We start from the raw sequence: 13349 nt of genomic DNA, 5'->3' as shown, positions 1-13349 counted from the left end.
CATCTGGTTCATGTCCCTTGGGAGGAAGAAGGGTTCGATGATCACAATGTTTCGGTTTCACTTTAGTGAGGTAGTCCATCTTTATACAGTCGATGGTTTTAAGTTATTGTCAGCCATGATTAAAAGGACGACAAGAACTGAGATATCTCCCAACACCAATAATCAAACACGTTCATCAGGGTTCACTTCATAAATAATACAAAATCACCAAGTGTAATTGTGTGAATTCTTTTAATAACAATCTTTAAAAAAGCATGTTAAGCAATGAGGTACATTCATCAGTGTTACGTCATTAGAGACAATGACCATACAGAGCATTAAAACAGTCTTTAATTTATTTATACACATGAGCAACAGGGTGGATCACAGTAAAAAGAGAAAGAAGAAAACATTTACAAATTTAATTCACTTTGGTACCAGTTTCCCTCATGAACAGAAAAGGCGAGATTCAGGATTTTTGTCAGAGTTATTCCTGAATTGTCTCAAACAGTGAAGACAAACATCACAGTGACATCAGGGAGACAAACAGACTTTGGTCCGGGAAACAATCTATGGTTCTGTCTCCAGATCAGCTGAGCTCGCCTCTGTCAACGGCTCAGCGTTTACAAACTGATCAGAGTTCGGATCAGAGCTTCACCAGGGCATGCAGGGGTTGGGGCAGTCCCGGATGTACGACTCCAGGCTCCCTTTAGACACTTGCATCAGTGACGTGTAAGTGGTCAACTGGACAAGACACACAAAGACAAATGATAAGCAAAAATGTTATTTCATCTGAAATCATTTAAAAAGGCTTTGAAGTGGAGATCAAAGGACAGACTCACCTTGTTTAACACAGGTTTGGTGGAGAGGACGTCGTAGATGGTCTTTGAAGAGATGTTCTACACCGAGAGATAAACAAAGTCACATGATTGCATCACGTCTTCTAATCAGAGACAGGAAGTAGCTGTGGTCAGGATATTCACCTTCTGTGTGATCTGGTTCATGCACTTCATGGCGGGGGTCCTGCGGTCGTCCAGGAACAGAGGCTCCTCCCAGTGGTCGTAGTTTGTCTCCAGGACGAACCAGCGGTTCTGCTTCAGGTCCAGTCTGAAGGAGTCAGAGGAATAAAACATGAACCTGTGACAATCAGCTGCTCCACATGAAAGAAGGGTTTTGTGAAATAGGATCAAATCAGCTGATCTGAAACCAGAGCTGTCATCAGTTCCTGGTTAAGGAAGCAGTTTACTGTTTCACAAGACAAACACGAGGAATGCCGAGTCATGGTGACCTGTGGCTCCACCTCTTCTACTGCTGCATTTCAGTAGATTGTTTTAAGACTGACTTTTACTATATAAAGTAAATTTAAACAGGGATTTTACAAACAGAATTTAACAGAAGAGGCCTTTGGAATCTCGACTCTAGATCCAAGAACTCAAATTCTGTGTGTAGTTGGGATTAACTGCTCCAGTGCTCACTCCAACAAGTCGATGTTGAGCTCTCTGGAGCGGGTGATGATGCAGCCCTGTCCCGTCTGGTTTCCACCGAGGATGAAGTAGGCAGGAGCGAGCAGCTTCGTGGTAGCCAGGCGGGTTTTGGCCTCCTCATAGCTGAGGGGACAGAAGAGACATGTATTTATTTGGGGGGGGGACAGAAGCATGACATCATTCGGCTTTTATACAAGAACATCTAGAACTAAACTCAAGGAAATGACGTCTACTACTGGATTGTATTAAATTAGATATGCGGCCATTGCTTTTGTGTGCTTTTGAATATTTCTGAATAACTTTGAGTATTTGTGTTTGATTTTTCCAGGTAAAAGTATCAGAAAATAATACCTGTTTGCGTTCTCGAGCACCGAGCGAGTGAGAAAGCTCATCCACATCCCGTCTCTCTGGCCCAGGACCCACTCCAGGATTCCTGCATTGACGAGAGTCACCATTAAATCATGAATGAGTGCAAAGTGTGGAGCTGAGAAGGTTCTACTCACCGATGTATCCTCCATCGAGGCTGAAGCGTTCGTTCATAGTCAGGGTGAAAGTTTGCTAGGAGGGAAATTAGAAGTGAGTTAAGTTTCATACATCTCATACTCCATCCTGTGAAGTTAGATAATGTTAAAGAGTAAAGATCTCACAGGCTTGATGCCGGTCAACATGCCGACGTATCCAGCGAAGTTGGTGGATTTGAAGACGGTCTTGTTGTTTCTCTGGAAGTCGAGGTTCACCACCAGAGGCTTCAGCTTCTCGGTGATGATCCACGACTTGTTTTTCATGTCCCAGCTGTGAGGAGGGATGAGTTCATGTCATGAGATGTTTGGTCTCTTTCATCCCGGGTACGATCAAGCTTCAAAAACTGAAATTCTCACCCCATGAATAATCCAAAGTCCAGATTTCTGCCATGAATGAGGTTCCCTGAGAAAGAGCAGAGACAAAAACCGTTCAGCTCTGATGTAGCATCTCTTTAAAGTTCATTATTCAACACGTCTCGGTCGATGAGTCACCTTTATCATCTTCGGCGACGACTGAGGTGCACACGGTGAACACCTCGTAAAAGATGTTGAACAGGACGACCTCACCTACGTGATAATTAAGAGAATAAGAAAATTCAATGAACAGGTTAAATTTAAGATGTTTTAAAGAGTTTAAAAACGTTTAAACATTAAAGGATTCTCACCGAGAGGAATCCCTGAAACATCAGCGATTCCTTTCATCTCCTCACCGAACGGTTTCGGGAGAGTTTTCGCCATCACAGGCTGCAGGAAAATAGAGAAACACTTCAGTCATAAGAGCTTTTTGTGACAATACAGACATGACACCAGTTCCCAGGAGAAGCGAGACTCACCAGTGTGAAGTCGACCAGTTCGATCAGTTTCCCACTGGGCACGAAAGCATCGGCCAGGTCTCTGACGGCCTGCATCATGGTCACCAGCTTGAAAACAGGAAAACACCACGAGTATGAAAAGAGAGACTCTGAGATACTTTAGGGTCAGTTACTGTCACGCACTTTAGAGTTCACTTACATCTTTTTTCTTGTCGGCGATCAGAGCGCTCCACCTCTTGCTGGGGGGCAAGTCGAGGTCCACCGTGTACCAGCTGACCGCTCCTCTGAACCTGAGGAGGAGGAAACAGCTGTGAAAGGACTCCAGCACAACAACTTCAAAGAGAACATCCAATCACTGATCATTTAATGGGATTAGAGTTTATCAGTGTGAGGCCATGAAGGCTAATAGGACATGATCAATAAACTTTTAAAGAGTAACTCAAACTTAGAGTTAGATTTATGTAGCAGAGTAAAAAGTATGAAGTAGAACTAAACAAAAACTTTACTATTTTGTTTGTTTTATGGCAGTTTTCCACCACTAGTAAACAAACGTTATTTTTCAAGCAGCAGAATTTAACCCAAACCCATCAGGTAGAAGGTGCGGAAGTTGAACATGGATATTAACGAGGGGTACGTGAAGGCACCAGCAGCGCTCAGGTGTTACCAAAACACAAGTTACGTAAAGAAACAGCGATTCTCCACCTGTTAACGACACAAACGTTATTATCTTTCCCATTAGCTACACTTGTGTTACGCTACTTACGTGGGTCCGTTGGGCGGATACATGTCGGAGCGACAGTCCTCAGTGAACTGTGGAAACAAAACAACACCTTCAGGGTAAAAGCAGCGACTCGAGCCGGTTCGTCTCGTTTCTCCCGTGGACGAGTTTAACCGATGGAACAGAAACTCACCGGTGGAACGAACTGAGCCAAAGAGACTGAGAGGAAAGTCACCGCGAGGAGGAAAACAACCGGAGACATCATGTTCACCCTGTTTCAACCAGAACTGTTTGTGATCACTTCACTGCGTGAGGTATATCAGGTGACTGCGAGCGGAAATAACTGTGACACAGGGGGAACCGGAAGTTACCGAGGAGGGATAAAACAACTTCTGAACCAATATAAAAGCACAAGTCAAATTAATTAACGATAAACGGTCAAATTAAACAGTACAATTTATGTTTTTTGGCATTAAAATTGAAAAACTCGATAAATATAATTAACACACTGATAACGAACACCCCTCGACGCACATTCGTCCATTCCAAACGGAAGTAAAATTACATGACCACTTTTTTTTTTATTTCTTTATTACTTACAACAGAGACAAGGACAGAAACAATAACATCGTGTACAAATACACAGAAACACATCTCTCTACAATAATACAACTTTATTTTACTGGACTTCTCTATTCTTTAAAGTTATTTATATTATTGTGCTCTTTTTATTGGGTTATTTTGTTTACTTAGTACTTTATCAACACCAGTAAAAGTATGACATAAGCCTTAGCTGTCTGTACATGTAGTCATTGTTTACAATGAAGTAAGTAAATATGGCAACAAAAAAAAGGATTAAAAAAAAAACAACTGAGAATGCATTGTAATTTTAGGGGTATACTTACAAACGCTACAAGCTGTTATAGTTTAGATTGATTTAAGTTGTGTAGCACAATTGCCTTGTTATCATACATTGTTTCTCCAGTCTTCAAAATAAGAACAAACAGGAAAAATAGGAACAAACAGGAAAAAACCTTTATCAATGTTCCAGTGTGTAAAGTAATAAAGTACATTTACTAACTCTGCACTCCAGTGAGATTTTGATTTATTTTTCACTTTTTACTATTGGTTCACTTGATTTCAGAGATAAATGTTCATTTCATTCCATTTATCTGGTTACTTTGCCTGGTAGGAATTCATTTGATTCTTCTTGTTCAAGTCATCAGATATTAAGGGGGAAAGACAGTGCAGTTGATTCATAGCAAAGTCAAACGATAGATGATTATTTCCACTGTGGATCAGCTGACATGTAAAAAAGTCACCTCCCTGGTGAATCATACTGGCTGCAGAGTAGAATAATTACCCAGACAAAACAGATTTGACCTTGTGATTTTTATTATTATTAAAAAATAACATCTAATCCGAGATTAAAAGACAATAATGAAAAGTTGACATTTACAAAGACATGACAGCAGGGTGGAATCTTCACTTGCAGTACCGGTCCGCTTTCATCAAGCTTCTCCTGTAATGAAAAGAAAGATCAGGTTAAACTCAAAGTATGCACACAATTATGAATCTTTGAGTCGATTGTATCATAAAGTAAAAAACAGATAATTCAGTTTTTAACAGTTTGAACATTAAGTGAAATTGCAGCTTCGTGTATTACTTCTTTTGACACTGCACATCAAGAACATAGTGAAAAGAGAACTTCTTTACTCTCATACTTTATTTAAGGTTTATTATTTGGATCTTGGAACAGACATGAATTGATCTTGAATATCAACCTGTTGATTTGGCTTGTTTTGCATATATATACATTGATAAGCATTGATTTGAATTTAGCCCAAATTTCTGTGGAAATTTAACGTTTTGTATGATTTTTTTTTTTCTAGGAAAAGAACATTTAAAAAGGAGAATTATCAAAAAGCAGAATGACAGCAGACATTTTACAATAATTATACAATGATCTTGTTTTCACACCTGTCGAGCAGAGACTCATGGAACTTCCCGTCCGTTCGGGCTTTCTTCAACGTGACGGCGTCGCCCTCGTTGACCCGGAGCCGCCGATCTTGAAAACTCTGGAACTTTTTCCTGTAATTCACACGGCAACATTAATACGACAAATACCAATGGTCGTACAAAAGGACAATGGTTAGTGGCTAAGCCTACTAGCTGCGACAAAACAACACTTACACAACTGATATCCCCAGAAACACAAAAGTCTCACGGTAACACTTCACCGTCACAGGCTGTAGGGACTCATTCCTCCATGAATGCCGTTTCTTTTAAAGACGCCTTGAACAGCTTCCAAATTAAACTTGATTAAATATCTTGCTATAAAACAACCAAGGCACCTTGTCAGAAACTTCTTGGATATTTAGTTCGCCTGTCTGTGTTTTATGATTCCCCAGCTGCACTCCATCCTGAAAGGCATTTTCTGACGCTAAACACTACATCAAGACACAGGCTCAAGGGCAGCCATTATCAACATGTCAACATGACGAGTCCATTTCCCTAGCATTCATCTCAAACAAATAATCGAGCGGGAGCGCCAGCCAAAGAACGCAGAGCCAAAAGAACAAAACACAACAGCTTCAGATTTATTGCCTGGAACTGGATCGGCTACAGACGGGTCGTACATTAAAGCTCTAACAGCATCAGAAGCTAAACGGTGGTAATGTTTGCTTCCTTGTTCCAAACAACACTCCATCAATTGCATGAGGTGCGTGATCTCTAGTTGTTTTTGTCTGTCTGACACAATGTGTGGATGATGAAGGGAATAAAGTATTTTTGTTTTTGATTAGAATTAAGTAATTTTGAATTTTTTCTACAGTAGGCTACGAGGTAAACTACCTAAACTGTAAAATGTCGAACTGTTAAGAAATAGAATTCTATTGCTTGGATTTTAAGAACCTGAGAGATATAATATTTGCTACGACATGCAATATATTCTATGTAGTTTAAATCAAACATGATATATTTTTAATTCATATTAGTGATGCAGAGATGCACTCTTGCTCGGAGTTATTCTAAATATAAAGAAAAACACCTGAAATAAAAGATGGATTTTTTACGAGGAAACAATTTCAGCCTCTTAATCATCTTTAAATTAGCGACAAGAAAACACAGAAAACATACCAGTCAATAGAGAAGTCCTAAAAAGGGATATTAACATTGTGCAGTATTTCTACAAATAATTCTAATACTATTTGGAATTCCCAAGATAACGCTCCACTAAATTCAAGTTGCTAATTTGAAGGAACTTTGGTGAAATAACTAAAAAGGCTGAAAATGTGTGGATGGACTTTAGATCTTAAATTGGTAAAAGGCTTGACTGGGTTTATTAGAGAATAAGAGTTCCACCATGGGTTTCCCTCATGTGTTTGTGACTGGGCTGCCTGTGTAATGAGTCAGCGCGACCTTACTCACACATAATTGATCTCACACGACTTCACATTGCCCTGGTCCTCGTCTGCAATGTCATCTTTGCGCTTGACTTCTTGGTCCACACTTGATCGAATCTGGAGAGAGAAGGACAAATAAAAAATAGATTAAATTTCAATACCTGGAGTCCCCTGAAGTGAGGGGTCGCAAACATGTCCCCTCCTCCTCTTCGGATTAACATGCATCCTAGCAGAAGAACACGCTTTACACATCACCTTCAGCATCTCGCCTTCCCCCGCCGTCTTGTTCTTGGCCACAATGTCCCCGATGTCACTGTAGGAGATGAAACAGCTATTTGCTGCCATGAGAGCCATTTTGCCCTGAGGCACAACAGAGAGGAAAGAGAGGAGAAGGCAGTAGATTAGATAGAATTGCAGTGGGATTGGTTGTTGTGACAGGCGTGAAATGTTGCCTGATATTTGATGTGGAAGAGGCTCAGGGTTGTGCCAGGCCAGTTGTTTATAGGCTCAACAAAGCAACAAGGGGAGCAACGTGCTACAGTGTTAAGGTGGAGGCCTCCTGCATAATGAAGGAGCTGCTCAGGGCTACAGCAAAGTGTCTTACAGGCTGAACTCCATTCAGCATGAGTCGAGCGGTGACAGGCAGGGGAGCACTTACAGGATATATCACAAATATAAAAGATGTGTACTTATTCAGATGTCAAACATCAACCACTGGCCACAAACAAACAATACATTTACAGACACAAATGCACTTCATTAAGTAAAGTATTTATGGGCATCTGACATTTATAAACATGAATTATTAAGCTTGATATTTAAATATCAGGTGCAGGCCTTGGTATCTGTGTACTTTCCAAAAACCAAAGATTGACCTTGATAGAAATGTCGCTTTATCCAACAAATTTATTTATATATCACATGTGACAAACGAAAGCATTGAATAGTCACAATTTAGCTGAAACAAGCGATACCTATATATATATATATATATATGGACCATGTCCTGTATGGTGCACAGCATTTGTGTTTATATGTTAATTATCCTTAATTCTCAGAGAGAGAACAGAGTTTGGTTTATTTGTAAACGGCAGCAGCTCTTCTGGTTCAGAAAGCCGGGGATCATGGGTAATATCCACAGCTCAGTTGTGTTTCAGTTCAGTGAGTGGGATGACAGTCAGAGCTACAGTCACAAACACACAAACTGTTTTTTTCTCTACATGAAATCCAATTAACCTCCTGGACACGGAGCCCGGCCGATTAATCCCCACATGTGGTGACAGAGGGCGCTGTTGCTCAATACATGTTGCATAGTGTTACTTTAACCGAGGGCCTCATTAGATAAGGACGGACAAAATGAAACATGTAAAGATTCACTCACATCCTGGAAGACTGGTTCCCATTGTTCCCTGGCGCCGATCGCATCCGAGCGGCCCACCACCAAACCCTCAGAGTTGATACCCAGGTATTTGCCGTATCCAGACTTCAAGGCTATTCTGCAACAACAACAACAACAACAACAAAGATCAGACATTTCCCTGGCAACGGAGGAGACAACACAAACAAAGCTAATCTAATGTTCACAACATCATTAGCTTTTCCTGCAGAATGTTTTTTTCTTTATGACAGGAAAGGTGAAACCACCACAGGACTAATAGATCTCTAACAGATTGAACCTCTGAAAGGAGATGCTGCTGGTGGAAGCATAAATTACTGTGCTCCATCTAGACAACACAAACAAATCCTTCATATGAAATGCATAAGTAGGGTAATAATTCTGTGGGTGGAGGATTATGTGTGGATGCAAACACGCGGAGCAGTTTGTGTGTATTCACCGGGAGTCGGAGACCTTGATGGCGGTGAACTGCTCTGGAGGGTCTGGTCCTTCATCCTCTGAAATACACAGAACGAGTTTGACCTTTTAAATCTTTGTCAGTATTACTTTTCAAATTGCTATGAAAACAGATGTTGTTAAGATGACAGAAAATGAACTAAGCCAACAGCTAAGTCAAATAAAATATTATCTGATGCAAGAACTTTGATGTTTTTCTTAACCCTGATTTGTCAGTTGTGACGGAAATGCCACACAAAACAGATAATACAGTGTTGAGTTATTCACTGTGCAAGAATCATATCCTGAAAATGTGCATATTTCTTTTCAGATCAAGATTATCCTTCAGACAAATCCCATATTTGTCTTATACATTCAAATCCTCTGGCTGTGGAGCGCTGTGCAGATCTCAGACCAGTGCATGATATGGAAGGAACTGCTGTTTTGCATTTTAATGTTTTGCTTTAAACGCAGAGGTCTCCTGAGCGCCCTGAGACTTCATAGAACTGTGACCCGCCTGCAATCGGGTCACTTCCTGACTTTTAACGATGCATCAGAGCGTGGTAAGGGCATCTGGTCGAGGAGGAGCAGAGTCGACTAGACATCAGCGCAAGAAGCATTAACAAAAAGAGTAAAATATGATAAGCTGCTGTTTCAAAAGGCTTATTAGCTGTTGTTTATATCAGAGCATGTTTCCTTTGACCTGCAGGTGAATGGCAGCATTCTGTGCAGCTTTCCAAAAAGCTGCCTCACACACATCGTGCTGCTGCTGCGGAAAATCTATAATCTCTCTTTCTATACTGCTGGCTCTCTTTCATCTCCCAGAAACAAGCTTATGTGCATGCAGATGACGAGGGCCCACTAAGGGAGTTGGGATGCTTCAATCTCCGAACAGTTTCACTGGTTCTCACAAAACGTGGGCTGAATTAATTGTGAATAGAGACTCTCCCTGCCGGGCAGACTGGTGCCCCTTGAACGCAGCAACTCTCCCTCAGAAGATGGTGAAAACCCTTAGTTAGCTTTGCCCTTCCCCTCAATTCAACCCCTGCTTTACTGTCTAGATTTCCTGCTCAAATACTTTTAGCTTTTTGGACTGAATCAGCTGAAGCCTCAGTGTGTGTGTTGTTTACAATATTGTCCTGACTGTTTTAATTATACACGTTCTTCAATATGTCATATGTCACTTTGCTAAAACCAATTAAAACCACATCTATGCTGTAACCCAGTAGAACTGCACCACTTGCCTCACAATGGACAGATTTAATTGTTAGATGATCATCTTTAATCGCACAGACATGCTTATGGTTTTAAAAGGCGGATGCTCAACGGATAGTTATTACTTTCTCCATTGATTGCTTTGTCTATAACATGTCAAGAAATATTGAAAAATCCTCCACAGCCCGGGGGCGATGAAATAAAAATCATCTTGTTTTATTTCCTCTCCCTTAATAAACGAAGACCCTAAAGAGTGATTGTTAGTTTTTAATTAGAATATGTTTTGAGTCATTACCTGGACAACATTTTTTTTTTCTTTAATGGTAACACAACATGATTCTAACAAACACAATACGGGTAGAATGTGACAGATAAGCAGGGAAACTCGAGGAATTTGTGTAGAAAAGGAATTACTAATAAAGGAGAACAGCGTTTGTATAATACTTTGCATCAGTGAGACGAATAATAACTCTTACAGTAGTTGATTGTTTTTAAGCAAAAAACCTTCGTGGGAAACTTAGTATGAAGCTCCGAAATATCTCTTTGAGTCTGTGATTACACCATATGTTATGTCAGGTATCCACAACAATATATACATAACCTACAGTGCTGATGAAAGTGTGAAGGAGACAACTCTTCTGCAAAATGACCTGCTCACCTTTGTGTGGTGCACCGACTGTGAAAAGGCCGGTATCCATGGCATGGATGTACGCGTTGCTCTGCATTTCTAGAGCAACTGATCCTGTGATTTCTCCAAAGTTGGTGACGCACCACCAACCATCTGGTGAGCAGGAAAAACAGCCAGGTCAGGATATGCAATAACACACGGCATCACTGTTTGCTTTAAAGTCATATGAACACAAAAGGTGTAATCTTCACTCTCTCTCTCTTTTTTTGCAGTAAACGGTGCTGATGTAAGGCATGAGCAGTGTGTAGGATTAGAGTTTGTGAAAATCTTCATTTGGATGCCTCCTCAGCTAAAAATGTGTTTACCTCAGGCTGGCGGATTACTTGTAGCTGGTTCTTCTCATTTTTGTGACAAGCTGTGAGCAAATATTATAATATAGCCCCTAAAAGTTTGGTATCAGGCTAACATCTATAAATACTAACAGTTTATGACTATGAAATTGTTGCTCTGTTAATATGTCTAACTTTTCCATTACATACATTTAAATAAATAATAATTATGTGGTCGTAAAAAGTCTGAAAGGTAATATGGGCTGATTTTTTAACACAAATAACCTGTGGCAAAGATTTTCTCCAAATATCCGCAACAGTGTAAATAAAAACAAGTTCTGATTCATACAATTAAGTGTCTTGAGGAGGAAACTATGCTAAACTGTCTGATCCTTAACATCTCATCCACTTACATGCAGCTTAAACTTGGATTTTACAGTTTATAAATAAAGAAGATAAACCCACCAACTACATCAGGTTTTTGTTCATCATCTGTCGCTTTTCTTTTCTTATCCTTGTTCTTCTTCTTTTTCCTGTGAAGAAAAAAAATACAAAATTACAATCACGTCAAATGCTAACTGAAGATCATGTGGCTCTTAAATGTTTAATTACACAGGTTGACCTTGTAAAACATAAATAAACATTAGGACTCTGGGAGCTGCTGACTCTGGGAGAGGTGAATATATTTTCCTTGAAATGCAACGCCAAGGCTCTGAATATCAAAACCTGATCATTGAGTTTCATCATGAATTAAAGTTTTATGACAAGCTGCAGAGCCTCCAGAAAAAAGACTCTTAATACATGCTGTGGATGTTAATTGAAAGTTAGATTTTTGGGGATGATGCATAAAAATAAAATCATCACAACAAAACAAATGACATTAAGTTGATTTATTTATATGAAAATAACAACTACTTGAACAATTGCAAGTAATTATTTGCAGAATGACACAGAAGTGCCTCGAAATAAAACAGCTACTTTACTTAACCCTTTGATATTTTAGTCAAAGGGGTTCCCATTTATTTATGAATAAATACAATTTATACATTTTTACTATCAAAATAAGTATAAAACAGGCTTATATAAGATGTACAAATACTTAATTATTCTAGTATTTATAATAATAGTCTGCTTTGATCTAATATTCTGCATTCTATGACCTTTAGATTTTCTAGGCAGTTATTTCTCTGTGATCATATTTAGTACCACTACTAATAACACAAATAATAATAACATAACAATGTGCCATTCAACATTTTAATGAAAAAAGCATTGTTTGATTGCACCAAACTGAATGATGGTTGAGATGTTAGCTGTTAGCATAAATAGTGTTCGTGTGTTAGCTCGCCACGAAAAGCAGACTGAGCTCAACAGCCTGTGAAAACATTATAACCAACACCGTGTTCGTATTTAGCTGTTCACAGTTTGATCGTTAAACTAAGTTACTGATCAAAGAGAAGTAAAGATCAAAGCCTCCTCGTTCTCGCCTCTGCTATAGTAGCTAGCTAGCACAGATTGTAGATAACCCACTCGGTTATCTCATAACAAAGTAATGTAGGCTGCAGGGACGTGAGCTGCTACGCGAGAGAGAAACTCACCCTTTGTTGAGACCTTTCAAAACCAGTTTGGTTGATTTCGCGCGTGAATATTCAGCCATTTTCTGCGGCTAGCCCGGAGGTTAGCAGGTTAGCACAGCTAGCAAACACTGAGTGCTACTACGGTGGCCGTAAAGGGACATTCAAACTCCAAAGCAGTTCACCAGAAGGCGAATTCATAACACGGAAACAGCAGAATTACTTATACCGATATATTATCTATTACAGGTACTGCATAAGTTAAAGTACTGGGATATTATGCTTAAGTGTTAAAAAGAGTATTATTTTCTCACTGATGCTTTGTAGCATATTCAATTTAATCCTAAAACTAATCCATCCAAGTATGGACAAGAGAGTAAGTTAAGTACCAAACAGAGTAAAAATATGAAATACCAAATAAAGATGCATACTTATTAAACACCCGGTAGAAAAGTATCTAGATAATAAAACTGTCAAATAGTCAAATGTAGCATAAAAAGTACCTCAAAATTAAAATTGGGCTGCACAGTCACTTGTGTATGAAAAGTAAAACCGACCAGCAATTTTGCCCAGTTATTGATATGTATATATATATATATATATATATATATATATATATATATGTGTGTCTATATTGGTACAGACATCAGTATCAATGTATATGTAAGAGCTTATTGTTGCACTATTGGAATGTCAGATACTGTAGTTTTCCTAACTGTCCATATTTTTCAACCTCAAAGTCAGCACATGTGTAAAAACCCAGCATCCTTCCCAGTCCACATGAGTTTCACAACCTTATTGGTTTATAATCTCCACCTTTGTGTGACCTTTGTTTGCCACGATAACTAAGAATA

General features: G+C 39.4%; 2 protein-coding genes across 2 annotated transcripts; both read right to left on the bottom strand.

The window, feature by feature from the left end:
* Window positions 1–214: 214 nt before the first annotated feature.
* On the bottom strand, window positions 215–3856 carry asah1b (N-acylsphingosine amidohydrolase (acid ceramidase) 1b). The gene is made up of 14 exons (XM_062388524.1): window positions 3708–3856; window positions 3560–3606; window positions 2996–3086; window positions 2818–2904; window positions 2650–2728; window positions 2477–2551; window positions 2342–2387; window positions 2111–2255; window positions 1967–2021; window positions 1815–1896; window positions 1455–1586; window positions 963–1086; window positions 822–878; window positions 215–723 (listed from the first exon to the last, which is right to left on the bottom strand). Exons 1-14 carry the CDS (start codon window positions 3777–3779, stop codon window positions 634–636), a joined length of 1182 nt encoding a protein of 393 aa, XP_062244508.1. The 5' UTR covers window positions 3780–3856; the 3' UTR covers window positions 215–633.
* A 1035-nt stretch (window positions 3857–4891) lies between these two features.
* frg1 (FSHD region gene 1) lies at window positions 4892–12669 on the bottom strand. The gene is made up of 9 exons (XM_062388821.1): window positions 12520–12669; window positions 11387–11454; window positions 10623–10745; window positions 8754–8811; window positions 8300–8414; window positions 7174–7278; window positions 6944–7035; window positions 5495–5605; window positions 4892–5036 (listed from the first exon to the last, which is right to left on the bottom strand). Exons 1-9 carry the CDS (start codon window positions 12576–12578, stop codon window positions 5000–5002), a joined length of 768 nt encoding a protein of 255 aa, XP_062244805.1. The 5' UTR covers window positions 12579–12669; the 3' UTR covers window positions 4892–4999.
* Between the last annotated feature and the right edge of the window lie 680 nt (window positions 12670–13349).

Source organism: Platichthys flesus, chromosome 5 (genome assembly GCF_949316205.1).
Source record: "Platichthys flesus chromosome 5, fPlaFle2.1, whole genome shotgun sequence".
NCBI classification, from domain to species: Eukaryota; Metazoa; Chordata; class Actinopteri; order Pleuronectiformes; family Pleuronectidae; genus Platichthys; species Platichthys flesus.
Note: the sequence above shows the minus strand (reverse complement) of the source record. Positions and strands in the feature narration are given on the sequence as shown.